The 16,776-nt window shown below is 50.4% G+C and overlaps 1 protein-coding gene across 1 annotated transcript; it reads right to left on the reverse strand.

The window, feature by feature from the left end:
* Window positions 1-621: 621 nt before the first annotated feature.
* Window positions 622-1,170, reverse strand: PV06_00001 (uncharacterized protein; the record flags this gene model as incomplete). The annotated part of the gene is made up of 2 exons (XM_016400451.1): window positions 622-929; window positions 990-1,170. The coding sequence occupies 2 exons, from the start codon at window positions 1,168-1,170 to the stop codon at window positions 622-624; spliced, it is 489 nt and encodes a 162-aa protein (XP_016267504.1).
* Window positions 1,171-16,776: the final 15,606 nt, after the last annotated feature.

Consider the following 16,776-nt stretch of genomic DNA (forward strand, 5'->3'; position numbering starts at 1 on the left):
TATTCTTTCCTCCTAGGGTGGTCCCTCTAGGTGTCTAAATCCCTAGAGGTCCTCCCCTAAATGGAAAGAACCGACCACTGTCGGGCTTACACTCAGTAGCTCGTAAGAACTAGCCTACTCGACTACGTACATGACCCGGTGGTACATCTCGGTCGTCTGCAGAGGTTCCTGTCCCCGCCCGTGGTGAAATGACAATCTGTCGAGTCATTGGCGGAGCGGAGCGAGCCCAGTAAAATACCGATGCTTCCCCGACACATGTCTGACCCTTTTAGGATGTTTAAGCTTATATACTGTCTATCAATGAGTCTTTTTTAAAGGAATTTCACGACTTAAGTCAATTGTGTGGCTTTAATGCAGTTTGGACGCACAAATAATAGGACATGACATCTATGTGGTTTAAAACTACGAACAACATTAGACCAACTTTGTATCACGTTCTAAGAAGGTGACGAGCCCTCGGCAATCCACTGATCCTCCTGGGCCCTCAGCTTCTTTCCGCCATCGGGCTGATCAGTGCCCACTAACGTCTTGGATATCGCGTATCCTCTGCGGCTCAGCGTCCATTCGAGAAACCGGTAACTGGGTCGAGCGTCGGGGGCCAATTCGATATCTAGGGCACTACTATTCGAGCTGGGCATGACCGCGATTGTAGATGAAACGCATGGCCGTCAAGAGCCAGCTTTGCTGCCGAGACTCAAGACGGACCGCCCGATGGATCCACCATCCCCAGGAGATCATGTCGTATTCTTGGTCCTGCTCCGTGAAGCGTAGTGTGATGTGGCCGTAGGATACGATCAGGGCTCTGTCGTTGTTGATCTTGACATCGACAGGCTGGATCGAGTGCGTCAATGATATGCGGCCGGTCATATCGATGGATCGCTCCACAAACTCGTCAATCTCGCCGGCAATCCTTGGAATCCTTTGGTCAGCTAAGGCTGATTCTCAATCGGGATTTGAGCCATTTCTGCCCCAAATATTCATTGGCATACCATGCAATTTCGATCCATGTCTCGGACGAGTCTGGGTGATAGCAGTCTCGCTACCTTCCCACTGCTGCGTGTCTTTCAGATATCTCTCGCGAAGCACAAGAGAGCGGAGTTGAAAGTCATCCTGGAAGTTTCGAGTCGACATTTGGTGTCGATCTATGAGCCCAAGATTCTTGAATGCCATTATCAGAACGATGCAGATGATTTGTACAAAGCCGAGGTACATGGGTATTGAAGACCAAACCCTGCCAGGCTGCGGGACCTCAACGCTTGGGATCCGTCGGGAGCATCGGCAACTTCGGCTCAGTGATAAACCACAGTATCTTGCTGGCCATGTCGACTGGCTCTGACACTATTCCAGGCACTTCCACTTACGTTATGAGGCTGGAAGTTCTATAGGGTTGCGGGCAGATGACACGAGAACAGTGGGGGAACCCAATGCTCTCCGGCTTGATTTTGCTAAAGGGCACCTTTTGTCAGGATCTCCACTGAGATAGACGCTGTAGGGATGTAACCGCTTGTATTCAACTATGAAGTCCTATAGTACAACGACTCGACGCTTAGAAGGGAGAGAAAACCTCTCCCACCCGAGTTGGGTCGGGCAGGTTTTGTAGAGCTTCTCCTCTTTTGATGTCACGTGCTTTAACGCCTCTTGAGACTATACGTGCCGACGGCGTCCGTTCTCACGTGTTAGGCGAAGCGTAATCTTCTAGGTAATAGGATGACTAGAGGTCCAAATGTCATGTATTGTCGAGTCTGACCTCGATCACTATGAGGCGGTTCTCTATCTATTATATACATATAGCAAAAAGGAGCGTAATTCTTCCTCCGATTGAGGCATTCCTCGTTGCCGCATCAACTCCCGAAACGATAGCATATATAGGCCTAGAGAATGAGGCCCTGGGAGTTGCCTCAACTACGGGCGCTTCATCGGATAGAATAGGAAGAGGAATGAGGCTACACTAGGGTGGTAAAAGGAGCGTTTTGAGACCTAGGAATAGGCCTCGACTTGTAAAGACCGTATTGGCGGAGTACTCCGCAAGGGAGGCCGGCGGCCGTCTAACAAGGAGACATGATCGTGGTGCTGGTTTGCAGTTAAATATTATGCTTGACGGTAAACGTTACTGTCCAAGCAGATGAAGAGAGGCTTCATGATACCTGCCTGGTCCATCTGTAGCACAAGTCGTCAGATCGTGCGCGGGACAGTGTCTCTGTCGGTAGTGAAAAGCCAGGTTAATCGTAGGTCTCTTGGATATTCGATGCAAGTCAGAACAATTCATAAGCATCATGTCACGTGTAATTTCTTGGCAAACCCCCCCTATATCTCCGGCCCGCCTGAGCTTCTCCGCAAGATCCAGGGCAGTCAAACTTCCGAAAATGCCGTCGGCTCGCAGGTAAGGCCTCCGTCTCGCGGAGGAGTTTGAATTTCTGAGGCTCAAAACGAGTCCATATCAGAGCTATGGAGTTATATCCGTATATAGGTAACCATTGCGACGATATGGCCCAGGTAGAACAAGAGATGAGACTAAAGAGCTGTAATCCCACCATTTCAATCGACTCACCCAAGTTTAACCAAACACGAAAGCTACCATGACTACCTCCCTACCCTCGCCTAAAGATGTTGTACCCGTCAAGGTGTGCGCCCTTCCGACCGGATGGCTATGTCATCCAGACCGCTGGCTCTTCGAAGACGGCGACGTCGACGAGGTCAACGCCAGACAGCAGTATCCTGATTATAGTTTTCTGATTCAACACCATTCAGGTCAGAATGTGCTCTTTGATCTGGGACTTCGAAAGGTAAGGCTTGTTTCTTAGCAATGGCAGATATGCATGTGGCCTCGCCGAAGAAGAAAATCCCTTTGACAGGTCCAGTCGTGCTCACTCAGTGTGCATCAATGTCAATAGGACTTGCAAAATGTCCCTCGAGCCATTCAGGCGGGTTTCCCCATCGTCAATCCACAAGTGCCCGAAGACGTGGTCGACCTTTTGTCCAAGGGCCCAGTATCCCCCTCATCCATCCACTCCGTCATCTTCAGCCATCTCCACTTCGACCACGTCGGGGACAGCACAAAGTTCCCCTACCCGACTCTCGTCGCCCGTCCCGGCAGCAAGGCTGCGTCGGCGCCCGGCTTCCCCGTCAATCCTGGCTCACCATTTGAATCGGCGCCCATCCAACACCCGCACTATCGGGAACTCAGCTTCGAGGACGACAAGTGGGCTACCCCCTTTGGGCCTTTCAGTCGGGCGCACGACTTCTTTGGCGACGGCAGTTTCTGGCTCGTCGACACCCCAGGCCACATGCCGGGTCACATGGGTGGATTGGCCCTGTCCGGGCCTGACGAATGGGTCTTCATGGGCGGCGATTGCTGCCACCATCGGTCCCTGCTTGTGGGCAGCAGGCCCATGAGCGTTACCGTCGGCCCGGCCGGTCTGACCTGTTTCCATAAAGACCCGGACACTGCCGCGCAGACGATCGCAAAGATTCGCGAGCTCGAGGCCTCGGCTCCAGTCATGGTCGCCTTGGCCCACGACTCGTACCTCGTCGGGAGAATGCCCGTATATCCCCAGTCCATCAACAACTGGCGCATGAGTACCTGGAAGAAAGACCTCGATAGTGTCTTATCCAAGGACTACGGGGTTCGCAGATGAGATAGATATATACCCCGAGGTGTGTATCGTCCTTTACAATCTTCGTTCTGGAAAGGGAGTGATGTCGCTTCAATCGGGCACATGACGGACCACCGAGGAGGCCTGGCTGAGCAACTTTATTTCTATGAAACATGTTGTCATGTATATATCTTGTACAACTCATGTTCTGGCAATGCACTGCCTTCGAATTTCATTGCTTGTCCATAAACTTCGGATGTAACGGGCTAGGATGCATGGATCCGTGCCATTCGGTCGTGTGGTTTTCATCAAATGCTCCGATTTTGTTCGCCGGTTGCTGGAAATGTTCTGTCAGCCGTTTTATCTACGGAGGTCAGGTCATTAGAGAATGGATTTGGTGGATCAATAGGCTCAGTTCTACATGTTGACAGACGTCTCCATTCAGGGCCTTTGGTTAGCTTTAGGGTGGATGACAGCTTCAACGGTTTGGATCGAACTCTTAGCCAAAGGACATATCACTTAGGTGTTGCTTTAGTAGTCATGGAAGAAGGACAGCAACGAGACGCTGTCAGACGGAAAAGGGGGGCATCAATCGAAGACATGCATAGGCGCTACTTCATCCATGATATCTAAGTAAGAAAACATTCATGTTTCCGCCTTTCTTTTATCTTAAATTGCGGTAAGACTGAAAGACAACTTATCCATATACCCTGTCACAATTTTTGGAACCTGTTGCTCAGCTCGGGAAGGTAGGGAGAGCAAAATGTAGCACTTCCAGCTGGGTTCCCTGGGCACTCAGTTGTGCTTCTTCTCCGGGACTCAACTGCACCGCTGACTGTTCCCGCAACCCCTGATCATCAATCTTTCCGGTGCCAGCAAAGACGAAGAGCAATTGGATGGCCTTCTTGGGGTGTAGCTTCATACTTGCATCTCGAAGCCTGAAGAAATTGGCTGCAACACTCCCATCTGAGAATACACCCAAAGGTTTTACTTCGACCGTTCCAGGAGCTTCACTCTCGTCAATCTTTTGCCACCTGAAGGCAGTAGTGTTCATCAGCAGTGGTTGTCGGTATCGAGCAACTGGGTACTCGAGTTTACGGCCGTTTTTGTATTCCCACAAGCCTTCGTAACCGTCAACAGCCTTGGAAGGATCTTCTTTCGGAATAAACTTTCCTCCTTCGAATCTTCCGATACCCTTGACGTTCATTTCTTCCTGAACCGACTTCAGCTGGGCATAGCTCAAGTATCCTTGGCCGCTGGGACCGCCAAATTGTAATACAAGTACTTCTTTGACAGCATCACCGTCATTTTGAGGACCATACCATGATCCCTCAGGGAAATACGCGACTTCTCCCTCTCGAAGGATCCAATCATCACCCTCACCCAAAGTGATATCGCCCTTGTAGGCGAAGCGAAACTGTTCGAAATTATGGTGGTGGCGCGGCGAATAGAAAGCTTCTTGCCTCGCAAGCATGAGAAAAAAGTTGGAAGGGCTATCCTCCTCTCCGAGAAGCAAGTACTTGAACAGTGGTGCCCCCGGGCGGTGCTTGAGTCCGCTACTGGTGTACTCCATATCTGACCCATGGACTAACTTCATCTTGGTTGTGGCAGTCAAGAGTGTTACAAGTGGACTCTGATTTTCCTGTTGTGTACAAAAGTAATCGACAGTGGCTGGCCCTGAGAATGGTAGGCCTTACGTCGGCTATTTATGGTCTCTTACCCTTGGAGACATGGAAGAAAATTGAGGAGCAAATGGTATGCATCCTGTAGCGGCAGGATCCTCCAATGGTCATCACACAGTTGACATGTCATCGCAGCCAAGATTGCGCGGTACTTACTGGCCGATTGCATCCGTCTCTGTTTCAGGTTTTCCACCTCTCAAGAAGCACAGGAGCTCTTCGTGGAAAAGATTCCGCTCTACTGTCAGTCCCGGTCCACAGTGTTACCCGGTGTTCCCTATTTGCTGAAGTCTTCGTCCCCGTCCCAGAACATGAACGATGCATCGAAGTCCATCTGAACGGTCTTGACGAACTCATTCTCCTGCTGTCTTCGCTTGCGGGGCCAAGCTCTTGCAATCAGTTTCCATCTAATTCGGTTATTTGAGCGAGGCAATTTTCGGTAGTGCACCGCATATAAAATGCAAGAACCGGCATTCAATTGATTGAACGAAGCCATGGTAGGAGCTGGCTAAGTTTTCATCATACAGCGCTTCCCTATATACCTAATTCGAGTCTATCAAGAGTCCGTGAGTCACCTCTAGTCACTCTACCCAGACCAGCTCACCATGGCGCTCTTCGGGAACATAAGACACTATTTGAGCTTCATCACGAACAAGAGCACCATCCTCAACCTCTCCCTCCATGGCAAACCCATTGTACCAGGACAATACGTTCCTCGCTCAGGTGTGAAGTTGCCCATTCTTTAAGTCTTCTGCACATTGAATAAATCCTAAGCTTTCACAGAAGCCGAACATGCCCCAACGATCTCCTTTGAAGTACCTTCTTCCTCAGCAAAGTACCTAGTGGTGTGCATTGACCTAGATGGCCCATACCCCAGCTTCAACATACTGTCTCCCATTCTACATTGGATTCAGCCTGGTTTCGCGCCGTCCCAATCAACAGCGGTATTGATATCCTACGAGCCGTTTATCGCGAATTATATTGGCCCGGGACCTCCCCCAGGCAGTTCACCACACAGATATCTATTTCTCCTTTATGAGGAGCCTGATGGATTCGACGGCACGTTATTTGCTCCCCCGGGTGGTCGGCCGTATGGGAATATGTCTAGAATGCGGTTTAGTCTCAAGGATTGGGAGGAAAAGGCAAACTTAGAAGACCCAGTAGCAGTCAACTACTTTGTGAGCAGCTAGGAACTAGAAGACAATTTGCGAAAATGAAAGCCTTATGCACAAATAGATAATGAGCCTGTCCTCCATGAATGTTCTGGAGACTACATGCTATGTGTGTGAGAGGCATGATCATCAAGTGAGGCGCCCCTGACCACCCTTTCACCAAGTGCTGTGTAGACTAGAGCCCCTGTCGATGGGAACCACTAAGCCTGTCAGCCAAGTTGATATTGGAGAGGAAAGCCAGCTGACGGTGTTTGCAACGTTTTGCATACCGTCGGAAGTTGAGGCCGGCTTTTCCGCTTCTTCCGCCGAAGTCGTCGTCAATACTTCGCTAGCAGCGATGCAGTTGACTCGAATATTATCTGGTGCAAAATCAAAAGCATCAGTCTTGCTCAGACCTACTATCGCGTTTGCAACAATGGCTGAGAGTGGTCGATCGGCCAAGGAGGAGGTAGGCCCCAACTCCACAATATTGACAATGTTACCACGGGTCTTGGATTGAGGCAATATATCTTGCTCGAGCATTTGCCGCAGAAGATCGCGTTGGATCAGAAAAGCCTATCAAGTTAACGAGGTTAGTATACAGGCTCCGAGCTACACGGGTGCGAAGCAAAGTGTACACACCCCTCTCTGGAAGACCGTGTAACTCCGAGCATAGTCCTCGAGGGAAATTTCGGCCGTTGCTTGTGGTGCTTGATTCTGACAGACCAAGTTGACGGCAATGTCAATTCGCTCAAACACTCGCATGATGTCCACGAAAAACTTGTGTACCTCAGCTTCTTCAGAGCGATTAAAAGCTTTGACAAACACTCTTGTAGAAGGATGCCTTGACAGAATCTTGTCACGAGACTCCTGCAGGCTTTGAAGACCAGAGTCACCAAGAAATATCTGACCGCATCCCTTCTCCGCAAGAATACAGGCAATAACAGAGTCGGTATCTGGAGCATTGGTATCAGTTGTAGCAAATAGCTATCGGCTGGGAGAAAATCACACCTGCTGCCGCTCCGGTGATGACAACGGTCCTACCACGAGAGTCCATATCTTATACGAGCCTCCTTAGCTCAGATAGTGGGATTTTTGAGTATTATCGTCTTTTCGGTGTAAAACTGACTGAGCGGCAATGACCTTTCAGAATAATCTCTGAACGACCGTGAAAGCTTTCTAGAGTCAAACTTACTGGTTCTGAGGGGGAACGAGCTTTATAGCTGCAAGCTATTGTCCGGAACAGATGGTTGAGGGGCATCTCGGCGGAATTCTCTTTTCTAAGACACTATGACTTTGCCGAAGGAGCCACTGGAAGCTAATTTTACTTTGGTGCAATCTGCATCTTGCCATTCCTATCATGATACAAATCCAGAACCCTTATCGACATGGCACTTTAGAAGCTACAGAGAAGCTGCGTACCGCCGTCTATAGGTAGATTGGCTCCCAATATAGCACTGGCATTGGGGCTTGCTATGAACAGGATTGCATTGGCAACTTCCATGGGCTGCAGGTAACGCTTCAACGGCGACTGCGCCGCACCCATGTCAAGAAATTCCTGTGGAAGTCCAGCGCCTGATACCATGGGTGTCCAGACTGCACTTGGGGAAACGCAATTGACCCTAATTCCGTCTTGAGCATATTTCAGAGCATCACACCGACTGAGTGCAACGACCGCGTGTTTCGATGCTGTATATGCTGGCGTGGTGGGGATGATACAATTGCCAGCGACGGATGAAACGTTGATGATCGATCCTCGTTGGCCGCTGAGAGCTGGATCTTGCTGGAGCATTTGTCGGAGCTCATACTTTTCGCACAGAAATACCTCGTTATGTCAATGTACAATGTATCAACTGAGATAGTGCCGAATGAACTCACTCCAAGCTGATTGACTGTGCAAAGAAGGTCAAAATCCCTGACAGGCAAATCACTCGTCCTTGCACTACCGCCACTGATTCCGGCATTGTTGCATGCGATATCAATCCGACCATAGAGGTCAACACATCGCCCGATCATTCCCTTGACAGAAGCTTCGCCAGAGACATCGCCTTGATATAATTCTACCCGAATACCCGCTTGGTTTGAAAGAATATCTTTCTTGGTTTTTTCCAAACTGGAAAGCGATATGTCAACAAGGAAAAGCTTTCGACACCCATACCGAGCAAACTGATGAGCGCACGACTGTCCAATACCTATTTGATCAGCATTCGTGCAGCATTGCTGTCAAGCTTGCGTCTCATGCTCATACCTGATCCTGCCCCTGTGATGAGTACAACAGCGTCTTCGAACAGCGCTTCAACAATTGGCTGCGAGCGCTTCACCTCCACTCTTTTCTGGTGCAGGGCAAGGTCGCCTTTCTTTTCACCTGTAGTTCGCGCCCAGAATCTAGGTATCTGTTTCATTGTGGTCCTTGAAAAACTATTCGGATCAAGAACCTATGATCATATATCCTGGGAAGAAGTCAACAACTACCTTCGACTTTCGACATTTAAGTGAAATAATGAAGCGAGTCCCAGAGGCCATGCAGGGGCAAACCGTAACTCACAGCCATTATTCTGGGATGACTGGCCAGGACTAACGGGTGCCGTGATGCGACGGCCTGATTCCGAGGAACTTGGGCAGCGGAATCAAGACCAGCATGACATGTCGATGGGATGTCGCATTTTGCATCTCCGGTTCTCCGCTTGCAACAAGGAACGCAAGCCCATTCGTGGATGGCCCAGGTTCTCCAGTGAGGAGTCTAGTGCCAGATATACCTTCAGTCAACAACGATAGATGGTGGCCGGTTATTGACGGCACGATTGAGCATGGGAACTTTGTGTCCTATAGTACTATCATTCTTTTCGGTTCGTGCCAATAAGGACGGCAATATTACACGGCATCTCAGAGGATCAGTTAGAACCTGCAGCAGTATGTTGACCTTTGATCCTGCCGTCAAGTTAAGATACATTACTTTGCATTCTTCCATGCTGAACATCATAATATTTGCAATTGTGACAGCCAGACCAACCTCTGAGGCCAAAGAGATATTACTCCAGGATGGTTTCCTCATTGGTGCTTGTTCCAGCAGGTTTCATCTTCTCTCTGCTGGCATTTCGTCTCATGGCCAATTATTTTACCCCCGGGCTACGAACGATACCTGGACCCTTCTGGGCGCGACTCTCCGACTTGTGGAGGTTCATTGATGCTTGCAAGGGCAAGCATGAACAAACCATCGCACGGCTTCATGATCAGTATGGTCCGGTGGTAAGGATAGGACCGAAGTGTATCAGCGTGGCGGATCCAGCTGCCATTGATCTCATCCTAGGATTCAAAGCCAATCTTGACAAGACAGATTCAGTCAACCCAATGATTAATGCTCACGAAGGCGAATATCTCCCTATGTTGATCTCTGCCAAAGACTCGAAGCTTCATGCGAGGCTGAAGCGGCCTATTGCGGGTGCGTATTCCTTGAGCACTCTCTTGTCCCTCGAAAGCGTGTCTGACGACTGTATCAACAAATTCATGGGTCGCATCAGGGAAGAGTTCGCGGCGGCTGGCAAGAGAACATGTGCCATTGACCGGTGGCTGCACTTCTTCACCTTTGACTTCATCGGTCAAGCCACCTTCAGCAAGGATTTTGGTTTTCTGGATGCCGGCAGAGACGTCAACAACATGATCGGGACACTGGATTTGCAATTTTTGTACATTGGCACCGTCGGAGCCATGCCTTGGATCGACAATCTCCTACTCAAGAACCCCTTGCTGCTGGCACTCATCAAAACCCCGAATCACCTGGTTGAGTTCACGGCGGAGAGGATTCGAAACCGCCTGAGTGGACGTGAAAAGGGACATCCTGGTCGTCAAGACTTTCTGTCGAGATTCTTGGACGCTCAAAAGCAGCACCCGGATGTGGTCACCGACATCCAACTCGCGGCCTACGCGAACACGAACGTTCTCGCCGCCTCCGACACCACAGCGGCTGCCCTCACAGCCATCATCATGTGTTTACTCAGACGGCGTGACGCCTACGTCAAACTTCAAGCGGAGATCGATTCGAGACAGCTCGAGTTCCCCGTCAGCTACGCCGTCGCCCAAACACTTCCGTATCTCGACGCGGTCATCAAAGAAGCTCTGCGGTTCTTTCCGACCACAGGTATCGACCTGGAGCGGAAAGTAGGGCCTGCCAGGCTCGTCTTACCGACGGGACAGACACTTCCCGCGGGCACAATCGTCGGTGTAAATCCCTGGCCGGTGCACCGTGACGAGAGCGTGTTCGGTGAGGATGCGGACGAGTTCAACCCCGAGCGCTGGATGCGTGGCGACTCCGAGACTGAATCTGGGTTCAATGAGAGAGTTCGGAATATGCAAAGAGCTTACATGACCTTCGGATATGGCCCACGAGCCTGTTTGGGCAAACACATAGCATATATGGAAATTTACAAGCTCATTCCGACTCTACTTGGGCTGTATGATGTGAGCTACTTCTCTACCCCTCCCTCCCACGCATGCTGACCTTCACCCAGCTCACTTTGGCACATCCAAATCGACCTCTCAATACGTGGACTGGCGTCGCTGTCAAGATTCTCGACCTGGACGTACATATCCTTGAGCGAAAGGTCACAAAATAGAGCCCTGCTTTTTTTCCCTAGTTGGATAGTTCGTTGGGTATTGTAACTCAGATATCCGACTGGTCTTTGAACTTTACAACGTAGCGTTCTTCAAGGGGGTTTGGAATTTTGTCGTTATGGAATCTCTGACTATGGCGGAGTATCCAGGCCACGGACATGGTATTGGGCTATACGTAAAAATCGCAAGAAGGCTTGAGAATTCGAAACTCAAGGTTTTGGAAAGTCTGTGTCACGCACTCGACGTCGTTACCCAATCGGGCTTAGCGCAAAGATAGGGCACTGCCCGCGCTCGCACATTTACTCGCGCAGCCCTCACCATAGCCTAGTTCTAGTTCCTCGTGTTAGTTATTTCCGTCAATGAGACTCCTATTGTTGTGAGATCCTGATAGTCTGTCTGCACTCAGTTCACATCGATACGATCTCTCGCCCGAGGATCCCCTATCACAGCGGATATTCCGGTAAAGCAAACGATCGAGAGGTCAAGAAACAGGGGACCGTGGAGAAATTAAACAACAACGCATGAACTTGCAATATTTCGTGGCTCCCGGAAGCTACTCTCATTGGACCGGTCTCGATTAGAGATCCGAACTCCGGACAAATCTGGCTTAGTTCATTTGAGCTTGAAGGAGCCAAGGTGGCTATGGTAACTACACGTCTTCGACGAAAAGACGGTACAGTACCGTCACTAATTATTAGAAAACGTGACGACTAGAAAGTTGCCCTATAGGACAGTTGATTCGACAGGCCAGGTCACGTGGAGGTTGCAAAAGGATGAGGCTGTATGTGGTCGCCGGGGCCAATATTTGGTTGCCCTTGTGCAGTAAACATATGTACCAAGATCTGCAGGACCGAAGGACAACACAGATGAAGGGCGAAGAAAGAACATTCAAATCCTTTTCTCACGCGGCGCTTCCATATGGATGAGAATCCATGACGGCCACCTCGTCACTCCCAGGCCATGAGAAAAAAGTGTCCCAGTTCTCGTCGCCAAATTCCAGTGAATCCATTGCTGAGGTCTAGGCCAAGGTACTCAGTCAGTGGAAAAAGATTTACTGGGCCGTCAAGGAAAACGGGATTACATACACTGAACGGTGCATTTGCCTCAAAATCTGACAATCCCGAAGCCGACGAAGTCAAGGTGGAAGGGAGTGCTACCTCATGGACTTTTTTCCTGCCTGACTTTGCGTTCGCATTTGCCTTGTTGACCACGAGTCGCGCAAGATTCGTCACCTCGCGCGGAAACGTGAACGACAACTGTGGGCAAAGGTACTCCAAGTAGTTGAAGTGGCCACATACATGGTCCAGGGCATCCAGATCGGCGTTGACCGTGTTCAGTGTTGGGTACTGGAGAACGTAGATGAACAGGTTCATGAATGCCGTGAGAGGGTACGTGAAGACCAACCTAGAACAAACCGCAGTCAGAATTATAGAGCCAAATTGATAATCTCTATGCCCCGGGGGGGATACTGCGATAAAATCATACCACTTGGGAGAGCAGATATCAATGCGAATATGGCGCAATGAACGAATTATCGCCCTTGCTGCATCGACCACCTTGCTCATACTATTTCTGGAATGCTTGCGAAAGTCCAAAAGTTCGATTGGTTTTGTCTGCATTCTAGGGGCATTCCAAGGGTGCACAAGGATGGAATGCATCGTTGTCAGGCTGCCCCAAAATGCATATTGGTGGTAGAGGACGTAAGCGACATCCAGATTTTCCGGCAAAGCCGAGTAATCAGCGTCAGTTCTCAGGCCTGGTGGAAGAGAATCGTGCCAATGCCGCAGCCTCTGCTCGAGCTGGTCAACGGCACGCACGACTTCCCCCAGTGTTGGTGACGATGTTTTCAGATCAGTGATCTGATTCGTGATATCTCCAATGATCCGAGCGTGCTTTACGGCCGACACCAAAAGGTCGAGGTTGACCGTACTACCATCAACAACTCTAGACGGCAAATTGCAGGTGATAGAATTGTCCTGGATCGACTAAGTTAGATGTTAGTCTTAACATGCAAAAACAGAACACGGGGCATCTTTCATGCTTACCAAAGGCCTCCCCCATCTGAACGAATTGAAACGCTCGAGACCGTAGACTGACCACCAGATATAGCTTCGGGTCTGCAGTGCCGCATCGTCGAGGTTCCATGTGGCCGCAGGGTGCCGATGGAGACCTTTGGATTCGGCAATCTTCATCGCACTCAATGAAAGCATGTAATCCAGTGCTGGGGATCCAATACTCTCGACGAAAAAGGCCTGGTCATTGATCAGCACGACGAAACGATCCAGTCTAGATCGAATCCCTTACCATGACTGCGAGTGCTTGGACAGCCATGAAATTTGTCCGACAGAATAATAGTTCAGTGTGCACGGAGAGAGCGTTCTGGAAGTATTGCCAACCATAGCCTTGGCCCACGCAGAACGGCCCAGGATTTTCCCTAGCCATGGCAGTCCGACAGCCGGCCGCATAAATTGCATTTCTCAGAGCGTACCAGGAGGAATCTGAATCCAGAAGAGTTCCTGGGTGGTTTTCAAAGTGAGTTCTCAATCGTGCTTCGAACACTGGGCGTGAAACGATGCCGAATGCGACATCTCTCGTATCCTCAAAGTAAGAGGTAATGTATTGCCATGCCATGTCCTCGCTTGGCTCAGGGTTTCGCGTCAAAGAAATCCCTGGTTCGATCTTCGTTTGTTGCGAGATGTCATAGGTAAGCTTCTGAGCCATAGTTGCGAAAGCTTGCGTGTTGGACTTTTCGCAAATCCAATCCACGCAGGACTTGGAACAGAATGATATGAAAGAACCCGGACCTGCGCCAATGATAAGCCAACAGAATGTGGTGCTACGCAGAGGGCGGCATACCACGGTACTCATAGCTTGGCTACGACGTGCATCATTAGCCTGTTGGGATCGAATACAGACGTAGAGAAAGAGATTACCTCTTGCTCTGGCGGTGATACGCCAGCCCCGTCGTCATCTCCATTGTCAGCAGCGATCGTTGAAGGGGGCGTAAGAGTGCCTTTGGTTGGGCTGTAGTCGCTCGACAAGTACGGATTGGATGATGAAATTTCTGTGCCCTGATTCGTACCTTTCAGAAGACCCTCGACGCGATCTAAGCGATTCCGTATAGATTTAGTACCCTTTGTGGGAAATCGAGGGTTACGGCGTGCTGACGCAGCATATGTGCACACCTGCTGGTGATCCTGTGATATAGCCGAGACTCGTTAGCTTGGATTGAACGAGAAGAGCTGCGGTTTTTGTATTACTATGCAGTTGGGGCACGGATTGCCTCCGTTACCTAGTAGTCATGGGTGCCTGGTCAGTAAAGTAATGTCTAGAGGTTGCGATCCGACCCGACGTACATTTGATTTTCTTTAGCCGACAAAAGTCGCAGGCAGCCGCACATTTATACCGACGACCAATCGAAGCATTCATTGACGCCATTATGGGAGGGACACTCATGGGGAAATGTAAATGTGAAGGAGAACGGCACGGTAATCAGGAAGAAGCATAAATTCGACTCCTTCCAACGGCCACCAGCCTCAGGTACTGTATCTTGAATGTATGACAATTCTACCGAGCCGAGCCCGGCAGACTAGGGACAGAGTACTTGAAACACCCCGGGACTCCACACCGGCAGGTGTAGATGCGGGGGTTACGGGGAAGGTCGCCGGGCAAGCCAAAGCTAACCTCCTAACACACTTCTTAAAGGTATGTCCTAGTCTCCTCAAAGCCCATACAATGTGTATGCTATCAATTCATTCTTGCCAGTCCGCTCGTATCTCAGGCGAAGATTGTTTTATGAGATCTCTCTCTGGTCCCGGAAACTCTGCGTCACATCACACGTGTGCTGGTTTCCCATGGAGAGTTACTGCATTAGGGCCTCGACTCTAGTAAGTATACCGATAGTTGACATGTTTATCTGCCAACGCATCTTGTTCCTCACGGGTGAGGGAAAGGTGGGCATCTCGCTCGCCCCGTTCTTTCGCCTTGTTCTCCCTCCGGACATGGAGCAGGTAGATGGTGGCGCAGACTTGGCTGATGACGACTCCCGCCAGTGACACGCTGTATCCCGTCGGGTACCAAGGAGCCTCGCTCGCTAGATACACGTTGCTGCCGACGATGCTGCCGCAGTTGCCGACCGCGAGCATGATGGCTGTGGAGATGCCACGGCGGCGGCTGCCGACGATGTTGTTGTTGAGCCAGGTCAGCGAGATGGTGATGGACGCGAAACAGCCGCCGACCAGGAAAAAGACGGCCATGAAGCGGACGCCGACGACGACACTTTTCTGCGCCAGCAGGATGGCGTATCCGACGAGGCAGAAACACAGCGGCCCCATCACGAAGCCGTATCGGTGTTTCGTCTTGTCCGAGCAGTACCCGACCACTATCGAGATGGCCCAGGCGGTGATCCACACAGGGATACTCATGTACTGAGCCTTGATGGCCGTCCAGCCTAGGTCATGCAGTATGGTGGGCAAGAAGTATCCTGAGGAGCTGCCTGTAATAGCTGTGCCGAAATAGATGAGGGCGCTATTTCACAGGGGGAGTTCGATTATTTTGACGATCGGGTCAATTATGGAGGGGGCTGACGGAGAAGGGATAATAACTCACCTCATATACACCTTCATATCCTTCAGACAATCTTTCATGACCGTAAAAGTTGTCTTGGTCTCGACATAGTCTCTTGTGTCTCGGGAGAGCATCTGAAGCAGCCTGTTTCGCTCATCGTCGGAGAGAAATTTGGCTTGGTGTGGCCAGTCAGGGAGGAGAAAGAACGCTACGATGGCCACGAAGACGGTGATGATGCCTTCGAGAATGAAAATCCACCTCCAAGCACCGTAGCCGCCGACGTTATCCATATGAGCTATGGCGTAAGCGAGAAGCTAGATCTGAATTAGCCATTGTCGCAGGAGACACACATATTCCCATACCCCTCCAAATGCCGAAGACAAAATACTGGCTGAGTAATAGATGCTGAGCCGTGTTTGGAGCTCGTAACGAGGGTAGTACATGGCCAACAGGTAGATTGCGCCGGGGTAGAACCCCGCCTCCATGCATCCCAGGAGAACTCTGCACACCACCAGCCCAGCGTAGCTTTGAGTCACTCCTTCTCCGATAGTGATAATGCCTGGAAGAGAAAGCCAAGGTAGAAAGAGTTCTCGCCGACAGAAAAGAAGGGCAGAAGCTGCTAACCCCAGCAAAACATCAGACCGGGAAGATAGATAGACGGTCGGAAGCGGCTCAAAAGAGCGTTTGACGGTATGTCTAGAATGATATAGTATCAGGATCTCACAACAATAGGAGTCTCATTGACGGAAATAACTAACACGAGGAACTAGAACTAGGCTATGGTGAGGGCTGCGCGAGTAAATGTGCGAGCGCGGGCAGTGCCCTATCTTGGCGCTAAGCCTGATTGGGTAACGACGTCGAGTGCGTGACATATAGGGTATGAAGAACAGAAACAGGGCGATGTTGTAGTCGGTCCCCTTCATGTTCAGATCGGTGGTCATGCCTTGGATCTTGGCGTTTCCAATGTTCGTGCGGTCGAGGAAGGCGACGAGCAGCATGAAGCTGAGCATTGGGAGGAGATAGGTATCTATCTTGCGGATCACATGGCGCTCGGCCGCAGAGTCGGCCTCGTGGGCAGTTTCGATTTCCAGCGCCGTCTCAAGGGCCTTGATGTCGACGGTTGCCGTAGTGTTCTCGTTGTCTCCCAGAGACATGATGACGGGCGGTTGAGTATGTGAG

Source organism: Exophiala oligosperma (assembly GCF_000835515.1).
Source record: "Exophiala oligosperma strain CBS 72588 unplaced genomic scaffold supercont1.1, whole genome shotgun sequence".
NCBI classification, from domain to species: domain Eukaryota; kingdom Fungi; phylum Ascomycota; class Eurotiomycetes; order Chaetothyriales; family Herpotrichiellaceae; genus Exophiala; species Exophiala oligosperma.